This window comes from Osmerus mordax, chromosome 7 (genome assembly GCF_038355195.1).
Source record: "Osmerus mordax isolate fOsmMor3 chromosome 7, fOsmMor3.pri, whole genome shotgun sequence".
NCBI classification, from domain to species: Eukaryota; Metazoa; Chordata; class Actinopteri; order Osmeriformes; family Osmeridae; genus Osmerus; species Osmerus mordax.
The window spans coordinates 12,878,360-12,898,461 of NC_090056.1; the positions used below are offsets into that span (position 1 = coordinate 12,878,360).

Consider the following 20,102-nt stretch of genomic DNA (forward strand, 5'->3'; position numbering starts at 1 on the left):
CATCTTTTCAGGAAAGTTCAAGACAGAACCCTTAGCCGATATATTTATTTTATTCAGAAATATTGTATACAACCACAAACTGATTGAAAGAATCCGACTTTATTACGCAGTGCATTACTATACCCTACAAAATTAACAACACTTGATTTAGGGAGCATCATTAATAAGTTGGGCATTTTACATTACCGGTTCATCTTTGGATAGGCTACGTCTTAGCGTTACAAGACAGTTTGTTGTAGCGGCCTACATTTTCAGACTACACTATGACACTTGTATCTGCCATATTCTGATTACATTTCTACTCTAATGGAGAGGTGGTCTATACTGTACTTTGACTTGCCTACAAAATAGACCAAATCAATAAAGACTTCCTTTGTGCAAACATGCAAACAAGTTTTTCGAAATCAGGCTTTTTTTTGTAGGCAACGAGACTGTGCACACAGGAGTACCTTGGTCTCACACCAATCTACGGGGCCCTCTAGTGGGCTATAGGTCTAATTGTTCATGGTGTCAGCCATGCGCTGCTTAGCGGATGTGAGCCATCTCCTCAAGGAAGGGGGTCTTCATGCAGCCTGTGCACAGTTGGTCCATCCACAGGGGCGCCTCGTGCTGCAGCGGGGTACGACGAGGGTAGAATGTGTAGGACAGGTCATAGTTCAACAGGCAGCTGATGGAGGCCATGTACACGTCTGAAAAGCGACAAAGACGCCTGGAGAAGTAGGTTGGATTATGACAGGTGCGGAAGATGCTGCCGAATTGAGGATTAAACAGGTTCTTTGTCATTGCCCTGAAACAGGGAGGAAAAGAGAAGGATTAGATAATTGTACTAACACTTACAAACCGAGAAGCACAAATCCTGTACCTGAGCTCCTCTCTCTCCATCAGCCAGTCCTGCAGCACCACCATAGACTCTGGATCTCGGTACATCTAAAGCATGGAAAATGGGACAGCAGGGACATTAGAGGATGCTCCAGGAACCAGAGCCTCATTGTTGTCCTGCAGAGTTCCTCCCCTGCAGAGTTCCTCCCCTGCAGAGTTCCTCCCCTGCAGAGTTCCTCCCCTGCAGAGTTCCTCCCCTGCAGACTTCTTCCCCTGCACAGTTCCTCCCCTGCAGGGTGTCTCACCTGCATGCGCTCCACCAGGCCTGTGAGAGCCTGGAGCCAGGTGAGGCTCTGGGCATACTGCTCTGTGTTCACCACCTTAGTCTCCAGTTCCAGCTCAGGCACTATGGCTCCAGTACGCCAGCCATGACGCAGCATCAGGTCCTGGTTGTGAGACACAGACAAAACACTGTTGATCACAGTTTTTTTTTCTTGTCTCATGATATACAATAGCTATGTGATTGTGTGTGTGTGTTTAACTCACAGCGAGGTCACTGTACAGATGGTCTCCAAAGTAAAGAACTCTGGACCCCCTCCATCCTGTCAGTCTAAGGAAGTCATACAGGTTCCCCTGAAATGCAGACATTAACACAACTCCAATGTGTGTACTTGGATGTTTGTAACATACACACATGGAAGTGGATGTGTGTATGTTAAAGACTGTACCAAAACTGAGACCATTTCACAATGAGTGAATGCACAGTCTGAGCGTGCACTGACCTGTTTGTAGACCTGTCCTTTGTCTAAACTGTTAATTTTGTCCCACTGGAGGTCCCCGTTCCCATCCAAGCGCCTGAACGGTCTGGAGGAGGGCCAATATGATAGAGACGTCAGCTCCAACCAATGTGTGAGTATTGAGCATTTAAAATAAACTTTAATATAAACATCTGTGGTGATGAAGTTCAATATAATAATACTATTTATAAGCCTGGTTAATAAAAACACTCAACACACACTTGACACAATCATTGAAGAAGTGGGGTTTATCTGCTTGAACGATAACCACATCGAAAAAGTCCCTCCAATCCTTTCCTACCATGTAGATCATCCCTTTGTCCCTGCAGAGCAGGAAGAACAAGGCAGGTTAGAGACAGGCAGGCAGTCAGGAGAGCAGCACATCCAACATTACCAGACTAGAGGCTTTGTCCTCAAGTGGACATACAGTACTCACCAGGTCTGGACTGTGACTGAAAAACTGCCCGGGACTTTGAAACACAGACCGGCCCACAACCGTGTATTATTATAATTTTATTTTTGCATTATGCTGCGGCAGTTTGACCGGCCGTTCGGGAAATCTCCCGACCCTCCCGACGGCCAGTCTGACCCTGGTACTCACACAAAGCTGAAGGGACTGTTGGTGATGAGGAACAGTTTCTTCCCCTGACTGACTAGGCGGTGAAGTACAGCATATGTCTCCTCCCCTCTCAGAATGTACTTCTCTACGCACAGGAGCAAGAAAATAGATAACCCAAAATGTGTAACCGTCAAGCTGTAGAAAATGTGAATAGAGAGAAGCGGAGCCTAGACAACACAATCAGACTCACCCAGGTCTTGCATGATCCATTTGTACATGTATCCTTTTATGTGAACCATTCCAATTGCATCCTGAATAAAACAAGAAATAATAAAACAAGGAATATGCATTGTGAACACAGACACACTCCCAACAGTTTATTTTGAGGAACCGGAGATGTACTGTACTAAATTACCTCTCTAATAGTTTGTCCTACTAAGTCTTAAACTAAGGCAGATTTTGCTTGAAAATAAAGCTGGCAGACCAGGAACCTTTCTACACCAGACAGACAATAGTTTGGGTATCAAAATACTTTCCCCCTAGGACACTACAATAACAGCCATTGTTCATTATTCCACTCCTCTGGATTCCTGTAAAGCTTCCCTGAGGTGGACTGATGTTTGAACCTCTGATTCAAAGTCTCCCCTGTGCACTGGATGGGGCATGTTATTTTATGGGGGAAAATATTGTGAGAATCTTTGTGAGAACTTACTGAGACATCTTTGTAGAGGTGAACTGGATCATATTCTATGTCGTTGGATATGAAGAAATCATTTGCCACTGCAAGGAGGGTCATCTCTGGGAGGGAGAAAATGTCCATGAACTGCTTCATTTTGGGGCCCTGACGGTATAACAACAAACAAATATATGTGTTTCAATGGCAAGCTATCACATACACTGATATACAGTACAATTGCAATATTATATGAAATAATAAATATAATGTATCATTGCAACTTTTATTTGTATGTCCGAATAGCCTCGCCCGAGTGCCATAGAGTCCATTTGGTAAGGTCACATGGTTCAGAACCATTCCAAAGGACCATGTTAGGAGTCTTTTTCTTTCCACTGATGTCAAACAGAAACAGGAGCTCGCTGAGGGGTGACCCTGCAAACAGAACTAATCCCTGACATTACCAGGGAGCCCGGTGCCATGCCAAAAGAATTCTGGGCAGGAGTGAGTTTGTGATTGAGGATTAGTGGAAAACAGGGGCTGAGGTTGGGAGGGGCATTGTGAGTTATGCTACAAACGCTGGAAAATAATTTGAACCTGAGTCAAACACCAAAGTCCCCATTGCACCTGATTAATTAACAGTACCAGACAACAGTATGACTGTCAGACTGTATCTAGAGATCTCATATGACATACTAAGTACAGCTCTGTAAGAATCGTTAATTATGAACAAACATCCGTGGCCACATCTCGTTCCAGATAAGGCTCTAGCCTAGCTATTTGGAGTTATAAAACAGAGCGTGTCAGTCAATAGATGGGAGAACAATTCAGCTAGCAAAACAAAACTTACATAATATTAATACCATCTTAAACCAGGGACCTCTTATAATGATGTTTCTGGCAGATTAAACTGAATGATGATGTGTTGAATGTGAGATATTTTATAATCCTGCAACCAAGTTGTGATGGTCAAGACAATAAAAAGTACTGTAACAACATTTGTGTCCTGTTAAATAAACAACATTAAACTGTAGAACATTCTAGAGTGACTTACATTTACATTTAGTCATTTAGCAGACGCTCTTATCCAGAGCGACTTACAGTAAGTACAGGGACATTCCCCCCGAGGCAAGTAGGGTGAAGTACCTCGCCCAAGGACACAACGTCATTTGGCACAGCCTGGAATCAAACCAGCAACCTTCTGATTACTAGCCCGATTCCCTAACCGCTCAGCCACCTGACTTACCTTTCCATAGAAGCCACTGACTTGATGGAGAGGGACATGGTGAGTCCCCTCATAAAGCTGCAGGACCTCTTCATCTGGCACTGGCCTCAGGCCCCTACAGGGTGAACACAGGTGTTTAAGCACACTAACGCAGTACATACACACAAGGCTGCATTCACATAGCACCTCTCACCTGTAGACTGTTCCTTTCTGAATGTAATGGAAAGCATCTATCTTCATCAGGAGTCCCTGCATGTCAAAAGAGAGGTTCTTGTGTACAGTGATGCCATTTCACCTTTAAGTACTGTTTGACACAGGGCTGAAACGATGGGCTGGTACAGATTAAAGCTTACTTTTTGAATATCATAGTGAAGCCCCCGTGCAGCAAAGTTTGGGATGTAATCATATTTGCTGATACCTTCAGGGTACTGTAAAGCACAAACAGACAATGAGCAAAATTGTTAATTGACAATGTAACAGTAATGTAAGCCCTTTTAATATCTAGAGACCTTGTAGTGTTGGACGAGGAAGTCCCGGGCGGTGTTGAAGATCATGGTGTTGAGGGCGTTGGAGTAGAGGGCCAGAGTGTAATCATAGTCAAAGCCATATATGTCCACCTCTGCCAGGCTCACCTCATTGTTGGCATAAATGGTGGAAGAATTAAGCAGGCTACAAACACCTGGAGGAACCAGGTCTGGGGGAAAAATGTGGTGGGAAACAGGTTTAGAGCTGCATCCCATTATAGGACTTGACACTATAGTTATTATAGTGACATTTGAAACACGGTGGCTTGACATGATAGGGAGATTGATGTTAAACATTACTCTGCGTGTGTGTACAATTGAACAAGTTTAAAAGGTGGCATTGTCTTTTTTCAAACTAAAAACACAAACAGACGTTAGAAGAGATAGATTTGCATTTTGATTCAGTTCAAACACTCACTAAAGTACAAATTCTCTGTACCAACCTCAATATATCAAACAACCTCAAATATCTATCTATATATTTTTGTGCATTTGTACTACAAAAACGGTCACACAGCAAACACACAGACCCAGATTAAACAGCGGTTACATGATCTGTTTCCCAATCTGTCTCTAAAGCCCTGTCTGTAATGGAACCACGGAACAACATTTAATTCTGAGCAGTCTCTTAAGGAAAGTGGGATATGGGAGAGGGGGAACAGAGTGGGATATGGGAGAGGGGGAACAGAGTGGGCTATGGGAGAGGGGGAACAGAGTGGGATATGGGAGAGGGGGAACAGAGTGGGATATGGGAGGGGGAACAGAGTGGGATATGGGAGAGGGGGAACAGAGTGGGATATGGGAGAGGGGGAACAGAGTGGGCTATGGGAGAGGGGGAACAGAGTGGGATATGGGAGAGGGGGAACAGAGTGGGATATGGGAGAGGGGGAACAGAGTGGGATATGGGAGAGGGGGAACAGAGTGGGATATGGGAGAGGGGGAACAGAGTGGGATATGGGAGAGGGGGAACAGAGTGGGATATGGGACAGGGGTATTTATACATTAACATCTGACATGATATCAAAATGTTTTGTAATGAGTCTACTTATCCTAAAAATAGATGTCTTGAAGCTTCAGTGATTCTGATGTGGAGATACATTTACTAAACTCTGAGTACCTCAGATGGCCAATTATGAGAGAGATAGTGGACTTGTAGTGAACTGTTGATATTATGCTACGATTATGCATATAGGCTTGGGCTTAATATGAGGGTAGATTGTATTCATCATTTTGACTGGGAACAGCAACACTTTGGACAGCTTGAACTTGTAAGGGGGGGGGGGGCTGTTCTATCAACCTGAGTGATATAACTGCATCTCAGTTTGATTTAAAATTTTGCTATTTTAAGACCATTGCATGATTGCCATCTGCCATATCTGAACTACTCTGGAACATTTGAAAGTCTTTAAAATAAGAAAGTATGAACCAGTCTACAAACATGACATGATGCATTAATGGGAATCATGATAAAACAGGCAGTGCTTGGAATGGCACTTTCGTAGATTACTCACCATGCACAAGACGTTTCATCTCATTATAACGAGCCCACAAGTATGTCTTGTGATCCACCTTTAGGGCTGTAGACGAGTACGATCGTCCAAACACAGCGACCGGCTCCTCGGGGCGCTTGATGCTGTGAACGGCAGGTGCAGAGGGAGCGCTGGGTGACAACACCGCTGGATCCGACCTGCACGCACCTGATTCACAGCTTTCACATTTCTTCTCTCCTGCTCTCTGGAACCCAGAAAATTCATCGCATATTGTGAAAACACAGTTCCTTTTCTTTGATCTCGCAGGAGGTGGTGTTCTGCTACCGTTGTTCCATAACGCACGGCTCAGAGAAGTACCCAGCGTCTTAAAGGCCATGATTGAAGAACAATCAGTGATTGGCGAGCTTAATATGTCTCGATAAAAAATCAATTTAGTACGCTCAGAAGAAAAAATCATTCTGCAAAAGTAACATATTTGACTTTCACATTTTCATTAACCACGCCCCATAGTATGCTTATTATCCATGTGGGAGGACCTTGAGTTCATTGCTCCAATCAAACGTCTTTGCAAAAAAACGGCAGTAAAAGTAGTCGAGTGTTGTCTACCAATGAGGCGCATTTTGTGTTTACATTTTATCGTACAAATGCAGAGGGTTAGAATCTCAACAAGACAACACCAATAGATTTGCACAGGGTGTGGCTTTATTCTTCATGACATCAGTAGTTCACAGGTCAATCAATGGAAGGTACATAAACAAAAAAATGGAGGACCATTTCAATTGGAGTATTATGTATGGTGACATACCTTCTACAACATTGGACAAAAAAGGCAGACCACATAAATATACTTGTCAAAAATGGAGTTTGATATGATTATCATATATCATACAAACACATTAAATGTGAAGAAAATTAAATATACAACTTAAACTAATCAGTGCTAAATTAGTCTCAACAGCAAGCACAGACAACACCTCCATAATCTTTTCAAATACACTAACACATTGTAACTTCTACAGTGCTGAAACTTTTTTTAAGTGATCTTGTCTGAAACAGAGTGACCAGAGGAAAACCAAGGCACTGGAATTTATCACAGGAATCACATCATTTAGGAAAGCACTCTCCTTTCCTGACCCATAGCATTTAAACCAAATTATTAGTATAAGTTAATGAATTATTTTTCTTCAGTTATAAAAAAACAAAACAGGAATCACTGTTACTTTAGATGTCCAAAACATGTACTACTGTAGATACCTTGATGGGCTCAAAGGCTTGAGTGATTATGACCTCCCATTGACCCTGTACAGCGTGAAGCCGGCATTGTAGCATCAGCAAGCTCAAGGTCAGACACTTTTCCAAACCACAAACCTATAACCAGATTATTTTACATCTCAACCAAAACCACTCAGGGTCCAACGGCACCTGTTCCTAGACCAGTGGGTTTGAGGCATCTTGTACTGCCCTAGGAGTTTCAGAGCATCTGACTAGATCAATCCTAAACTAAGAACTGTCAGTTTAATTGTGTCAAGTCAGACACTCAGGACCAACTCCATGTCCCTTAACCTGAAGCAACTCTGTTGACAGAAAGTGTGGAGGTCGAGAACAGCCTGGGCTCTAGTCTACCGCAGCTCGGTACCGCCCTCGACTACCTGCATAGCTTGGAAGTTTTAACATGCCCTTCAAATAAAGTTTGTACTTCATGAATCCATTGGTAACTAGCCTGAGGTGGTAAAGATATGGCTGTGTCTCTTCCATCAGTGATGTGACCACTGACTGTGTGGCTAGGTTGCAGCTCAACAGTCTGAGGTATCACAGGGTTAAGGGATCTAACAGTACTTCCAGTAGAAAATGCTAAGAGCGAAAGTAATACGCCTCAAGATAACAGAATTGATTTACATCAAGTCGCTCAAGAAGGCTGTTGTGTTTGTAAAAAGCCCATTTGACCTGGCTAGTTGTCATGGGAGCAGCATGCAGCTAAGGGGTTGCAGGGGCTAAGAGGCCCAAGGAGGCCTTGTCATGATGGCGCCAGGCTAAAGGCAGTTACTAGTGTCAAATGATGTAGACTAGCGTCCACACAGAAACAGACGCTTGCATAAAACAACCAGCATGCAAACACATTGTGGAACACATGACAGGGTTGTTATTAGACAAACACAATGGCGTATCAGTCTGGTAGCCCAAAGAAATGGTGAATACTTCACATAAAAACACTTTGTAAAAATACTCTCCTCTCATGAGAGCACACACCCACAAATCCTGGGATGGACTATCAGACTACAAGATGGAACTGAAGCTCTCCAGGATAGACACATGAGCTCGGGAGAGGCAGGGTGCCAGGCACTGCTCCTTCAGCGCTCCTCTCCAGGCTGCATGCAGGGCAGGCACCTCCCTCCACATGGAGAGGGCAGAGATGGGGGGGGGGGAAGAGGGGCGCTCTGTTAGTCCATCGGTCTGATGATGTGGGAATGTGGCGTCAGGTCAGAGGTGGACAGGAGATCTTGGGGTCAGGAGAGGGCGGGTCGACAAACACTGGTCCTTACGGGGGAGAGAGGGGTTGGGGTGATGGAGGATGCTTCTCATCTCTGCAGAGACAAGGTGACACAGAGACAGAAAGAAAAAAAAGCATGTTTAGTACTGTAACCGAAACAGACTGAGGGGATGAGGGACATTAATCCAAACAAAACAGACAACATCAAGCACCCCTGGCAGAGACAACAGGAAAGAGCCAATAAGCCACTTAAGAGGTTAGAAGCTGTGGGTAAATGCTAGTCATGTCAGTTGAATGTAAATTTAGGATGAGTTGTCACTTCTAGTTTGTCTACCTCTTCTAACCTGGATAACCTTGAACTCTTAAGACGTACTTGCACGTTTCCTGTACACGCTAGAAAGGGCTGAACTGTTCCTCGACAGCGCTAAGGTTTACGAATTCCAACTACACCGAGGCAGCATGCGTCGATCAGCCCACAGGAGCTTGGAACTTTCTGATGTCAACACGCGCCTCATTGCATGCGGGAGGATCTAGATTGGGAGTTTCGGGTCTTGGCCTCTCTGGGCTGGGAATCATATCTTGCCCTGCCACTGTTATCGTGGGCTTCCTCAGGGGCCCTGCTGCTGGAGCGGGAGGCCTGCCTCCTCCCCCTGCTATTGCTCTGAGCCGCCTGGGGGTCGTGGACGGAGAGGGCGGGGGCTCTGGGGCACCTGGCGGCCGGCGGAGGGCCAGCGTGTGAAGAGGCCGAGGTGGGGTGGCCCCCTGACGAGGCTTGCGCCGAGCTGGACCTGCTGAGGCCGGCGTCTGCCGTGGGCCGTTTCCTACGCACAGAAAGCTCCACCGTCGGCATTAAGTGGGGCTTGAGCCCCGGTTTAACAGCGCCCTGGGCTCCGCGAGCCGGGACACCGGGAGCCCTCGAAAAGGTGAAACTTTCTATCGATTTGGAGGAAGATGCGTGGAGACTGACAGTAGAGGAAGACACAGACGGAGACGTGATAAACGTGTCTTCACGACTAGGGGCAGAGGCCCTCCTGCCCGCGGAGTCTGTCCTGCTGATCGTGCAGCTTAAGGCGGCGCTGCCGGGAGAGCTGGCCGAGCCCCCGAACACATCAGAGACGCTACGGCTCCGTATGAAAGTGGCGTCGCGGGAAAGGCCCCCACCTCTGCGGCGGCGGCGGGGAGCCCTGTGGGAGGAAGGGGAAGGCTGGGGGAGGGAGGAGGTTCTTACGGGGCTGCTGTGGAGGCTGCGGGTCAGGGCCCGGAGGTGGTGGCTGGCCACGGTGGGGACCGGGCTGGAGCGGGGGCTGTTCCTCAGGTGGCGGTTGGGGCTGCCCCGGGGGCTCCGGGGGGCCCTGCCGGACTTGGTGCCCAGCTCCTTGGCCCTGGAGCGGCGGGGGCTGTTGTTGAGGCTCCGGGGGCACAGGGGGGCCTCCAGGTCCTCCAGGCGCTGGGTCAGGGCCAGCTTCTGCTGGATGGCCATGCGCAGCAGGGAGTTCAGGGTCTTCTTCTCGTCCTCGGCTGCTGCCAGCTGCCTCTGCATCTCATCCAGCTGGGTGACGTACTGATCACACCTGCGACACACACACACCATGCACATGAGAGATACACATCACACAGACAAGAGACACAAAAAGATTCCAAGATAACCACAGCAGAGTAGACTTGGAGGGCGGTAGAGTGGACACAAGATGGAAGATGCAAGAAAGATCAAAGAATTTCTGAACAAGTTTAAACGTCTCAGTGCCGTGACGATGGTTGGTCTAAATGAACAGTTCATCTGGATGTACACAAGGTGGCTCCATCACACAGTGTTTCTCAAGTTCAGGCCTGAAAGGTCTCAAGTCCTAAGAGCCGGACAGACCGCAGACAGCACAACACTACCTCTTCCTCCAGACACAATGATCTGAAGATAATCAAACGTCAGCTCATTACTGTGTCTGGGGAGGTTGGGGCCAGCCTATGTCCTCTTACATCTGAAAGCCTCTTCCACACTGTTAAGTAGGTACTTTACAGATCCCAAAGAGATATTGAAGCGTTACCAACAGAAACTGTATGTAAATAGTTTACCAATAAAAAGGCACAAAAGATACAGGACTTGATAGGACTTTACGCAACATGTACTAGATGTACACGGGCATCGACGTATATATCCAAAACAAAAACAATTTAGCAAGGTGACACACGTACAAATAATTAACGAGGCAACCCATAGATTACACAGACTACATAGATGCACTAAACAAAAATTCTTTAACAACTAGTAGTCTCCTTTGTCATCAGCCATCAGAGCTAGCTGTACAGAACAAACTATTTAGTCATTCTTCCATTTCACTCCTGTTCCACTGGATGTGCCAGCCCCACAGTGGCTTTCCCAGCAGGGTTTAACAAACAGAAAAACATAAATCCTTCTGCATTACCAAACACACAAAACGAACGACACACACACAGAAGCTCACATGCCAGACAAACATACAACTGGCAGCAAACACTCAAATCCCCACGTGAGGAGGAGACTAAGCTGTGACCCATGTCCAGTTCTGCTAACCCAGGCCAAGCAGAGACAGCCTCTGCTCAGAGGGAGGCCTGAGGACCTGGTGGCTTGTCCTGTCCCTGGTCAGGTCAGGTCAGACACCCTCAGGCCGTACACGGGTGCATGTGTGTCCTAATCTGCACGTGGGCCCCAGGATAGTCTAGAGAGACAGGGCTAAGAGCCATGTAATCTGATTAGATGACACTAGTGAAATAGCTGTCCTCTTGTCCCTGACGTGCCATGTCTGTGCTGTTGCACTCCCTGGCTCCTTCAGCAACATAAACACTAGACATGAGGTATTAGCTGCCGCTAAGCAGTTAGCATATCCAGTCTTCCAAGGCATCTGGGAATGGTTACCAGGCTGGAACAGAGGCCTGGGTGTATGACTTCTGCGTACACCAGATAAGTGTAACCCAGCATGGCGAGGGAGCATGTATTTCTAATTAATATGCTGTGTTAGTATTAGTGGAAACCAAGGAATAGAAGAAGAAGTTGGCCTACCTGCTGGCGAACATGACGCGTAGAGAGGAGAAGGTGGCCGCGTCCTCCTTCAGGGCCTTGAGCTCGTTCCTCAGCTTCACCATGGTCTCAGACACCATGCTCTTCTCAGTCTCATACTTGGTCTTCAGGTTGGACAGAGCCAACTCTGCCGTCTGGAATTAAAAACTGCGTTACAGCGGGCACGACTCTACGCTCTCTAGCACGCACAGCTAATCGGCTTTCTCTACACGACAGAACCATTACCATGGGCACATCCACCGTACCTGTATCTGACAGGGTAGAAAGCTAATCTGATTCTAGTAACCTTGCTTGGAGAAAGCTCACTGAGCAGTAAGCAGACCCGAGCGCTATGACATTCAGGTCTGCATCTCCAAGAATCAAGTTCATTCTCATGTCACGGTGCAGGATATACACTAGCTTCCGATTTGTATGAACTTGCTTGGTCCCAGTCTGCCTGCCAGTGGACATGGGGGGTCATGGAGACGCAGACAGCTGGCATCAGAGGCTGCCCGCTGAGGGAGCAGCACTGCAGAGGATTTGCCAGAGTGCAAGTGAACGTGTGTGTTTGAGAGAGTGACAGTGAAGGGCTTGGAATAAGCAGGTCACACACTGCCGGAGGCTCAGGAAGGGGGGGAGGGGGGAGAGCGGCGGTGAAGGCTGAGGTAATATTGCGGAGAAGGACTCCGTCACACTTCACTGCAGAAGCCTCAGCTGTCTGACAGGCCTCCGGAGAACAGCTAGTCGTATCACAAACAAACATAACATAACAGATTTGGCGGTTTTCTACTGAAAGTCTCAGTATGGGGGCATGAGCCTGGCCAGAGAGATCCCAGCCAGCTGGAACGTGAGGCGAAAGCAATGCTCTCAATGCACAGATAAAGAGCTTTACTTACAAGGCAAAAAACGAACACAGAAAACTAAACCTGATTGGCTCATTAGGAAAACGTTGTATTCTGTATTGTCCTTGATCAGAGGATTACAGTGGCTGTGCTGGTCATGAACAGGTCAGACTGGTCTCAGCCCACATCCACATCCACTGAACACCATGACTACAGCCCCGAGGCTACTACTTACATATACACATTCAGCCCCTAGGTTACTACTAACAACAGCTTGCTCATTATCAGAGTATGTGAACTGGCTAATTGGCCCCCTGTGTTTGTGTGTGTGTGCTGGCTGGAGAGGGGTACCTGTTTGTTGGCTTTGAGGACAGTCCTGAGGGTAGCGATCTGCTCCCTCTTGGTGCTGAGCAGAGACTTGAGCTTCAGCACCTCCTCCAGGAGGGCATCGGCGTCCCTGTCCGAGTCGCTGCCGCAGGCCGCTGACGGAGCGGGCAGCGTGCCCCTCTGGCGGCACAGATCCACCGCCACCTGAGGGCACAGACAACCAGGCATAGCTCACGTCATACTGGGAGCCATAAACTTGGCATGTGAAACATCTTCCCCTAAACGTCAACAGAGATGCAGCCATACATCAATTGTGTCCATGATAAATACTACACCATAACTCATCTCTGGTATTAGTGGGCCCTGGGCAGTAAACTCTGCTTCCCCACACATGCCAGGAACTGGATAATCTGTTTTATGGCTCTCAGAGAGGACTGGAGCAGGCCGACGTGTAACCTAGTTACATGTGCAGCTTTTACTACGTTTGAATGCTGTGGAGGAAGTCAGGCACAATACCTGGAGGTGTTTGATCTGGCAACGGATGACCGCCACCAGGTTGCGCACGTTGGAGGGGTCCCTGAAGTCCAGGGTGGGGGAGCCGGGGCAGGCGGGGACGGCTGCCGAGGAGGAGTCCCCGCTGCCCGACACGCCCGCGCTGTCCCCCTCCGCCCCCTGCTGCACCGCCTTCCCAAACAGGTCGTTGGAGCGCCGTTTCCTCTGCGAGTGGTGGTGGGGGTGGACGTGGTGGTGGTGGGACCTCCCTCCGCCCCGGGCGCCCTCGCGGTAGTAGTCCAAGGTGACCCGTTTGGGCGTCAGGTTGTTGCAGACGCAGATGTGGTGGTAGAGGTTGGCCAGCTCCTCCGAGAAGGCCAGCAGCTCCTCCTGCGCCACGCTCAGGTGGCCCTCCGAGTCCGTGGCCACCTTCCGCGTGGCTCCGATCTCCTTCTCCAGCTCGCTGATGCGCTCCTGGTCCTGCCGGCTGGACTTGATGCACTGGCGGATCTTCTCGGCCAGCTCCTGGGCCTCGCCCCTCCAGCGCTCCTTCTCCTGCCTGCAGCGCTGCTCCAGGGAGGCGTAGCGGACCCCCGCCTGGGACAGCTCCTCCCTCAGCTTCAGCAGCTCCTCGCTGGCCGCGCGCATGCGGCACTCCAGCACCTCCGTGCTCTTGGTGTCCAGCTCGTAGTAGTCCGCCCCGTCCCCCTGCTCGCCGTCCCCCAGGCCGTCGGGCCGCTCCCCTGCCTTCTGCTGGGGCGGGCTGTGCTGCTGGGCGGACTCCAGCTTCTGGGTCAGACAGCCCACCTTCACCTCCTGCTCACTCAGGGCCTCCTTGGAGATGATGAGCTGCTGCTGGAGTTCCTGGACTGTGCTGGTCAGGCCGGCCTTGTCCCTCTCCGCCTGGCGGGAGACACAGAGGAGTACCGATTAGAGCACAAGCTACATGATCTGATTTGTGTACATGGAGATTAAAGTGGCAAGCACAGGAAGCTTGTTCCTTCATTTTGAGGCTGGCTTGATAGAACAGGCACCATCAGCACTAAGCTAAGTCCAACTTAAAGCTTGATCGCACACCTTCCCCTCAGGTTTGGAAACCCTAAACAGGCATTTCACCCTCCACTTCCTTTTATCCTCATGAATTATTCAGGTGATGACACAGACTGAAACCACTCAACTCCAGTCTAAAACAACATCTGCTGGGCAACACGACACCAATCCCAGCTAAGTGCATAATCAATTATACATCTCTTGAAACAAGTTATCTGGATTAACACCATATAATATTAGGATGACATTGAGAAATTGCAATAGTTTGAAAAGCGCAGTATGGAAATGGCAACGCTGTTTCAATGTTAGCTGATGGTAAAGTAACATGAACCTATGATACCATGCAGGATGTGGTGTACAACAGGAAGCAGCAGGTCAGCTTTATCTTTAAACGCACACACACTAAGAGCTCAGTCATGCAGAACTAACCCTTTTAACTACCCACATCTCCCTATATATAGGGCACTGAAAACTAGGGCCGCCCAGCAGATGGGGCTGGGAGGATAGGTATTACAACAACTGGATATCACCATGTCAACCATATTGGTTTATATTGTACTGTTTATATGGACGGTGTATAAATAACATGGCACAAGGCCTGGAATGGGGCCTGGTGTCGAGCTGCATACCTGCAGAAGTTGCTGTTTGAGTTTCTGGCTGTCTGAGAGGTGAAGCTCACTCAGCAGGTCAGACACCAGGCCTGGGGCCGGGGGCCGCAGAAACACGTCACTGTTCCTCGGGGTGGAGAACAGATGGGCATGGCCATTGGTTTTCGAGCCCCCCAGGGGAGGAACGAGAGGCAGCGGGGCGGTCCCAGAGACGAGGCCGTTGTTGTAGCCGCTGTCGTCTCCCTCCCCGTCTCCTCCCCGGTCCAGCTGCTCCAGCTGCAGCTCCAGGTTGCCCACCGAGTCGAAGGGGTTGATGGCCAGGGAGGAGAGCTCCCTCCTCAGGCTGTTCTTCTGCTCCCTCTCCTCCTTCAGAGCCTCCAGGGCTTCGTCCAGCTGCCGCTCGGCGATCTGCCGGAGCCGCGCCGCCTCGTCCAGCTGGGCCCGCAGATCCTCCTGCTCCTCATCCTTCTGGGTCAGCTCCAGCTTCACCGCCTCAAACTCCACCTGTGCTCCGCCATTCCCAACACAGGGACAAAGACATGGGGTCAGGGTGACACTGCGTGTGTGACTGTGTACTTCACGCGACGGAGGTCACTAACAACAAGCAACTCCTATAACCCAATATCAACAGTTCCAGTTGCTTATGGCGACTGTTGACATGAGTCATTAGTGAACTGCAACCTCCCACCAGCAAGATGGCATTGTCCTGCATCCACTGAGCTGTCCCCACAACAATGAGTGTCTGTGTCCCAATGATCTACATGGGAAACAGTAGTCACAAGGCACTGACAACCAGACACATAACACCAGACAAGGCTGACCTCTCATTTATAACCCAGTCTTAGAAAGCTCCATTTCAGAGCAGTAGAGGATTCAAATAAGAACACAGTAACAAATAAATAGAACCAATAACGGACCAGTTGGGAACCTGAACACTGTCCTGTAGTCACCTGATTTCTGTCATTGTCGACTATGTTTACACGCAAAAAAAAGCTAATATTGCAACTAAGCCATTTCCATGGCTAAGGAAAAGATACTTCCAGACTAGTATTTCTGTTTACATGCATCCATGCATATGTCCTTCGGCTACGCCCTTTAAATCACTTTATTTAAAAGTAGATGTGCTTCTCCTTCCAACCAGAAACGTGGGCTTTTCTTTTGGGCATCTCTACCCCAGCCTTGCAAACTGCTTGCTAGTTATTATTAGTTTGCATGTAAACATAGTCAGTGTCTCTCATTAAGCAATTAATATGTGTCTCGAATGGTTATACAGTAAACTGTTCTTGCTGGTTCTGAATGGGAACTGCGAGGGTAGTGGTGGTTGTGAGAACATGGAGGGCTGTAGAGAAAGTCCTACCTGATTTTCCTTCAGCACAGACACCTGCTTCTGCAAGGAGATGTTCTCCTCCTCCAGCTCGCTGTTGTCCTGCAACTGACGAGCCTCCCGGACCTTGTACTCCTTCATATCATCCCTCATGTGGCCCTTCTCCGCCTCCACACCCTCAAACTCCTGAGGAGTGCACACATTACAGGTCCCATTGTCATTCCCAAATGGCATAACCTTGATGCACAGTTCCTCGGAATGAATAGATATGAGCCAAACCTTCTTCAGTTGAGTGGAGAGGCCTCCGAGGCGATCGATCTCAGCATGGGCGTTTCCTAGAGCGACACGCGCCAGCTTCAACTCTGCCTGATGCTCCTCTATGCGCGTCGCCATGGCAGCCTCTTTGTTAGCAGTTTCCTGTAGCAGACTCTCCTCCCGGGTCTCTCCAGCAACTACTGCACGCTTCTGGCTGCTCATAGAGTCTGTCAGCAACTACACACACATTCATTTTCATATCAGTCATGTTTTGTTTTTTTACACACACAGATCCCTCACATAGCATATCTGGTCTGTGTTGCAAGATTGGTCAATGGATTCAAAATATATATATGGCAGAGCTAGCATGTCAAGAAAGGAACCTAGGAGATGGATTGTTTTGCGTACTAACTCTATACAATGAACTAACCTCCAGACAAGTGGGATGCTGTTTTCACGATCAAGAGAAATGTCCACCTATAATAACCCAATGTGATGGCAAGGTAGCATAGCTCTCCTTTCAGGCAATGTGCTATCAAATCCGTTCATGGACAGGGGTCTTACAAGGGTTTTGAGGTTAGCCATTATGTTGTTCTTCAGCTCTCTCGCAAATGTGATTAGTACTTGTTATGGCTGGGCCAACCACTCATGCAGCAAAGCCGACTGTGAGGTGTCTATGCACACCATAGAAACTTTCACGTGAAATGTTGCATAATAGAGAAATTGAATCAGATGTGACTAATACTGGGAAGTCAGGCAAGAACTGGAAACACATAATATAATTTAAAATCTGTGACCATGATAGGCTGTCTCTATTACATCTTAGCAAGATGCAATAGTGATATTAGACGTTTCCTATTCAGAACTGTTACTGGTTATGTCACTGGACTAGCAGATGAAAAAAAGCCAAAATGCGCCAACGTGATAGATTACAGTTTCATAGGATTTTGTTACATAAACTCACAACAAACTGCCATGCAATTGTTTGCGTGCTGAGATGCTGAATATCTCGCACTAACTGTTAAACCATACACAGAACCACTTACGACTGTTCTTAATTCTAGGTCTTAATGTTGGACATGCTGGACTGGTTTGCATTTAAATATACACTACCGTTCAAAAGTTTGGGGTCACCCAGACAATTCAGACAGTTTTCCATGAAAACGTACACTTTTATTTATCAAATAAGTTGCAAAATGAATAGAAAATATAGTCAAGACATTTACAAGGTTAGAAATAATTATTTTTATTTGAAATATTAATTTTGTTCTTCAAACTTTGCTTTCTTCAAAGAATGCTCCATTTGCAGCAATTACAGCATTGGAGACCTTTGGCATTCTAATTCTAATTCTTCTAATCATCCATTAGTCTTCTAAGGTAATTAGCAAACAATGTACCATTTGAACACTGTAGTGAGAGTTGCTTGAAATGGGCCTCTATACACCTTTTTTTGATTAATTTAATGTTATCTTCATTGAGAAAAAAGTGCTTTTCTTTGAAAAATAAGGACATTTCTAAGTGACCCCAAACTTTTGAACGGTAGTGTAACTCACAGATGCCAAGAAAGACATAGAATACAACCTCAAATGCATCTCTAATGTTATAACTTTAGATGTATTTATCCCCATGATAGACTAAATGGTCTGTCCGATGAGTAGTTCCAAGGAGTTTTCACTGAACCTTCTCATTGACATGCCTATGACACTATGCACCGCAAGCTCATGTAACAGAAATACCATTTCCTGGCATTAGGCCTACCATTAGGATCATTGGTATTGAGCAGTACAGCTAAGAGCCTCATCTATGTTTCTTAGCAGCCAACAGTAACCCTTTTGTCTGCCTGCAGTAATCCAAGGTTGGTGGTCACTGCAGAGCTCTGAGTGACTGGTACTTGCTCACACAGCCTTTACAGGGATATAGTAAAATGTAATAGTCCTACTTCAAGTGTAAACCAGTGGTCCTCTTTGAAACAAAAGCTCCTATGTATGAGCTGGCATCGGTACAGCTATGGCGCTCTTCTAACTGGTTAGATCTGATGACATCTTTATGGCTTGTCCAATCAATTACTAACAGTGGGTGTGCTAACCTCTTTGATCTGCTGCAGCTCCTGTTTGAGGGCCTCATGTTCCTCTTCCAGCTGGGTGTGTTTGCTCTTGAGCAAGGAGCTCTCCTCCAGCACCACTAGGCCATACCGAGCAGCCTGCAACTTCTCTTCGTTGGCTTCTTGGAGCTCCAGTGTCAGACGCTCCACTTCTGCCCTCAGATCCCTACTCCCCATTTCGGTCTCTTCTTCATCTGCCCCCACAGAGTCGGCCTCCTCCTCTTCCAGCATCTTGTCTGGTCTGGTCACCCAAAGACTCAATGGGACACCTTCAATCCTCCCGCCTCATTACTCCACACTGTGGCGCAGAATAAACACACACGTTTGCCGTTAAAAGGCATTCCTTAATGAAATCCTTTTCAGCACTTTCTCATTAAACATTATCTAGCATTAACTGTTTGCAAATTGGTAGCTAGTAGCCTTACGACGTCACAGTAAAAATAACGGATACTAATGGATTGTAAAATGTTTTCTATATAGTAACTGGCTGTCATGTGGAATGAGATAACATAGAAAATTTCATTCGGTTTCAGCCAGCCATTCACTATCGTGTGTAGCTATATTAACTAACATATGTTTAATATGTATGGCTAGCTAACTCCATCTTCTCAAATGTAGCTAGCTAGCAGGTTGTATGCCAGATTATACAGTACCCAACGGTGTTTATTTTATTGATAGGCCTAGACCTACTGTACCTTGCTCACATAACTGCAGACATTATAAAGCATAAGTCAAAACTGATGTCTTTCATCAAGTCGAAAGACAAATTACCAGCACATTCATCTCATCACTTTAAATTGGGGCACACACCACCGACGTGATAGCAAGCTGGCTAATTTCGTTTGCCGATAATAATGGACCAAATAAATCCAGCTAACTTAAGCTAAGAAGCTATTTAGTTAGCTACTCACCCCCGATCTTGTTTGTACGCGTAAACGATGTGTATATCCAGGGCCGCTACCTAACTTTATGTAATATGTACTAGTTTCATAAACGAGTAACAGCTAATCTTCGCTAACTAAATAGCCGAGCCGGTCTGTAAGCACCTGCCCCTCCTCGATCAACCTCCGTTCTTGGTCTGCACTGTCTCTACACCACCTAAAAACTGAAAACGTGACGTCAATATCCGATCTGTCCCGAGGAAAGCAAGCTGCTTCTGCGAAAGTGTCAATCACTTTGAATCACTTATCTTCGGTAACAAATAGTTATCCCTATTTGTTATGTATCGGTATTCAGCTGCGAAAAAATGACACATTTATGGTATAAATCCTTCATATCAATCTAACCGTAGGGAATTCTAATATTTTATACTTAGCCCACCCCCTGCAAGAGATGGATTGGTACGAAAATGCAAGCGCCGCTAGACAAGAGACCAATCAACGATTGCACGCCCAATTCTAATTTCATCTGTGGACCAATCGTGACGTTCGTTTTTGCGCGAGCGCAGTAGCAGGTCCTCTTAGGAAAGTGGATGTACACACAATGTACTTCGGTCTTGCT

General features: G+C 47.2%; 2 protein-coding genes across 2 annotated transcripts; both read right to left on the reverse strand.

Moving 5' to 3' along the window:
- Positions 1-525: 525 nt before the first annotated feature.
- On the reverse strand, positions 526-6,463 carry LOC136945505 (5'-nucleotidase domain-containing protein 2-like). The gene is made up of 14 exons (XM_067239379.1): positions 6,109-6,463; positions 4,583-4,767; positions 4,427-4,501; positions 4,267-4,322; positions 4,095-4,188; positions 2,888-3,016; positions 2,426-2,486; positions 2,218-2,320; positions 1,838-1,939; positions 1,602-1,683; positions 1,366-1,452; positions 1,125-1,265; positions 863-927; positions 526-787 (listed from the first exon to the last, which is right to left on the reverse strand). Exons 1-14 carry the CDS (start codon positions 6,461-6,463, stop codon positions 526-528), a joined length of 1,797 nt encoding a protein of 598 aa, XP_067095480.1.
- A 304-nt stretch (positions 6,464-6,767) lies between these two features.
- Positions 6,768-19,749, reverse strand: zgc:162200 (uncharacterized protein LOC558638 homolog). The gene is made up of 10 exons (XM_067239378.1): positions 19,514-19,749; positions 18,588-18,900; positions 16,526-16,738; positions 16,280-16,432; positions 14,944-15,426; positions 13,289-14,167; positions 12,797-12,976; positions 11,607-11,758; positions 9,804-10,146; positions 6,768-8,669 (listed from the first exon to the last, which is right to left on the reverse strand). The coding sequence occupies exons 2-10, from the start codon at positions 18,831-18,833 to the stop codon at positions 8,664-8,666; spliced, it is 2,655 nt and encodes an 884-aa protein (XP_067095479.1). The 5' UTR covers positions 18,834-18,900; positions 19,514-19,749; the 3' UTR covers positions 6,768-8,663.
- Positions 19,750-20,102: the final 353 nt, after the last annotated feature.

Bases quoted from the DNA above. Each gene is read 5' to 3' on its own strand.
- LOC136945505 (XM_067239379.1), bottom strand. From the start codon at position 6,463: ATGGCCTTTAAGACGCTGGGTACTTCTCTGAGCCGTGCGTTATGGAAC. The intron at 4,768-6,108 runs GTGAGTAATCTA...TTTTTCCCCCAG, and splicing joins GATGAAACGTCTTGTGCATG to ACCTGGTTCCTCCAGGTGTT. The intron at 1,940-2,217 runs GTGAGTACCAGG...CCTGCTCTGCAG, and splicing joins AACAGTCCCTTCAGCTTTGT to GGACAAAGGGATGATCTACA.
- zgc:162200 (XM_067239378.1), bottom strand. From the start codon at position 18,833: ATGCTGGAAGAGGAGGAGGCCGACTCTGTGGGGGCAGATGAAGAAGAG. The intron at 16,739-18,587 runs GTTAGCACACCC...ATGTGTGTGTAG, and splicing joins AGCTGCAGCAGATCAAAGAG to TTGCTGACAGACTCTATGAG. The intron at 11,759-12,796 runs GTACCCCTCTCC...TTTTAATTCCAG, and splicing joins TCCTCAAAGCCAACAAACAG to ACGGCAGAGTTGGCTCTGTC.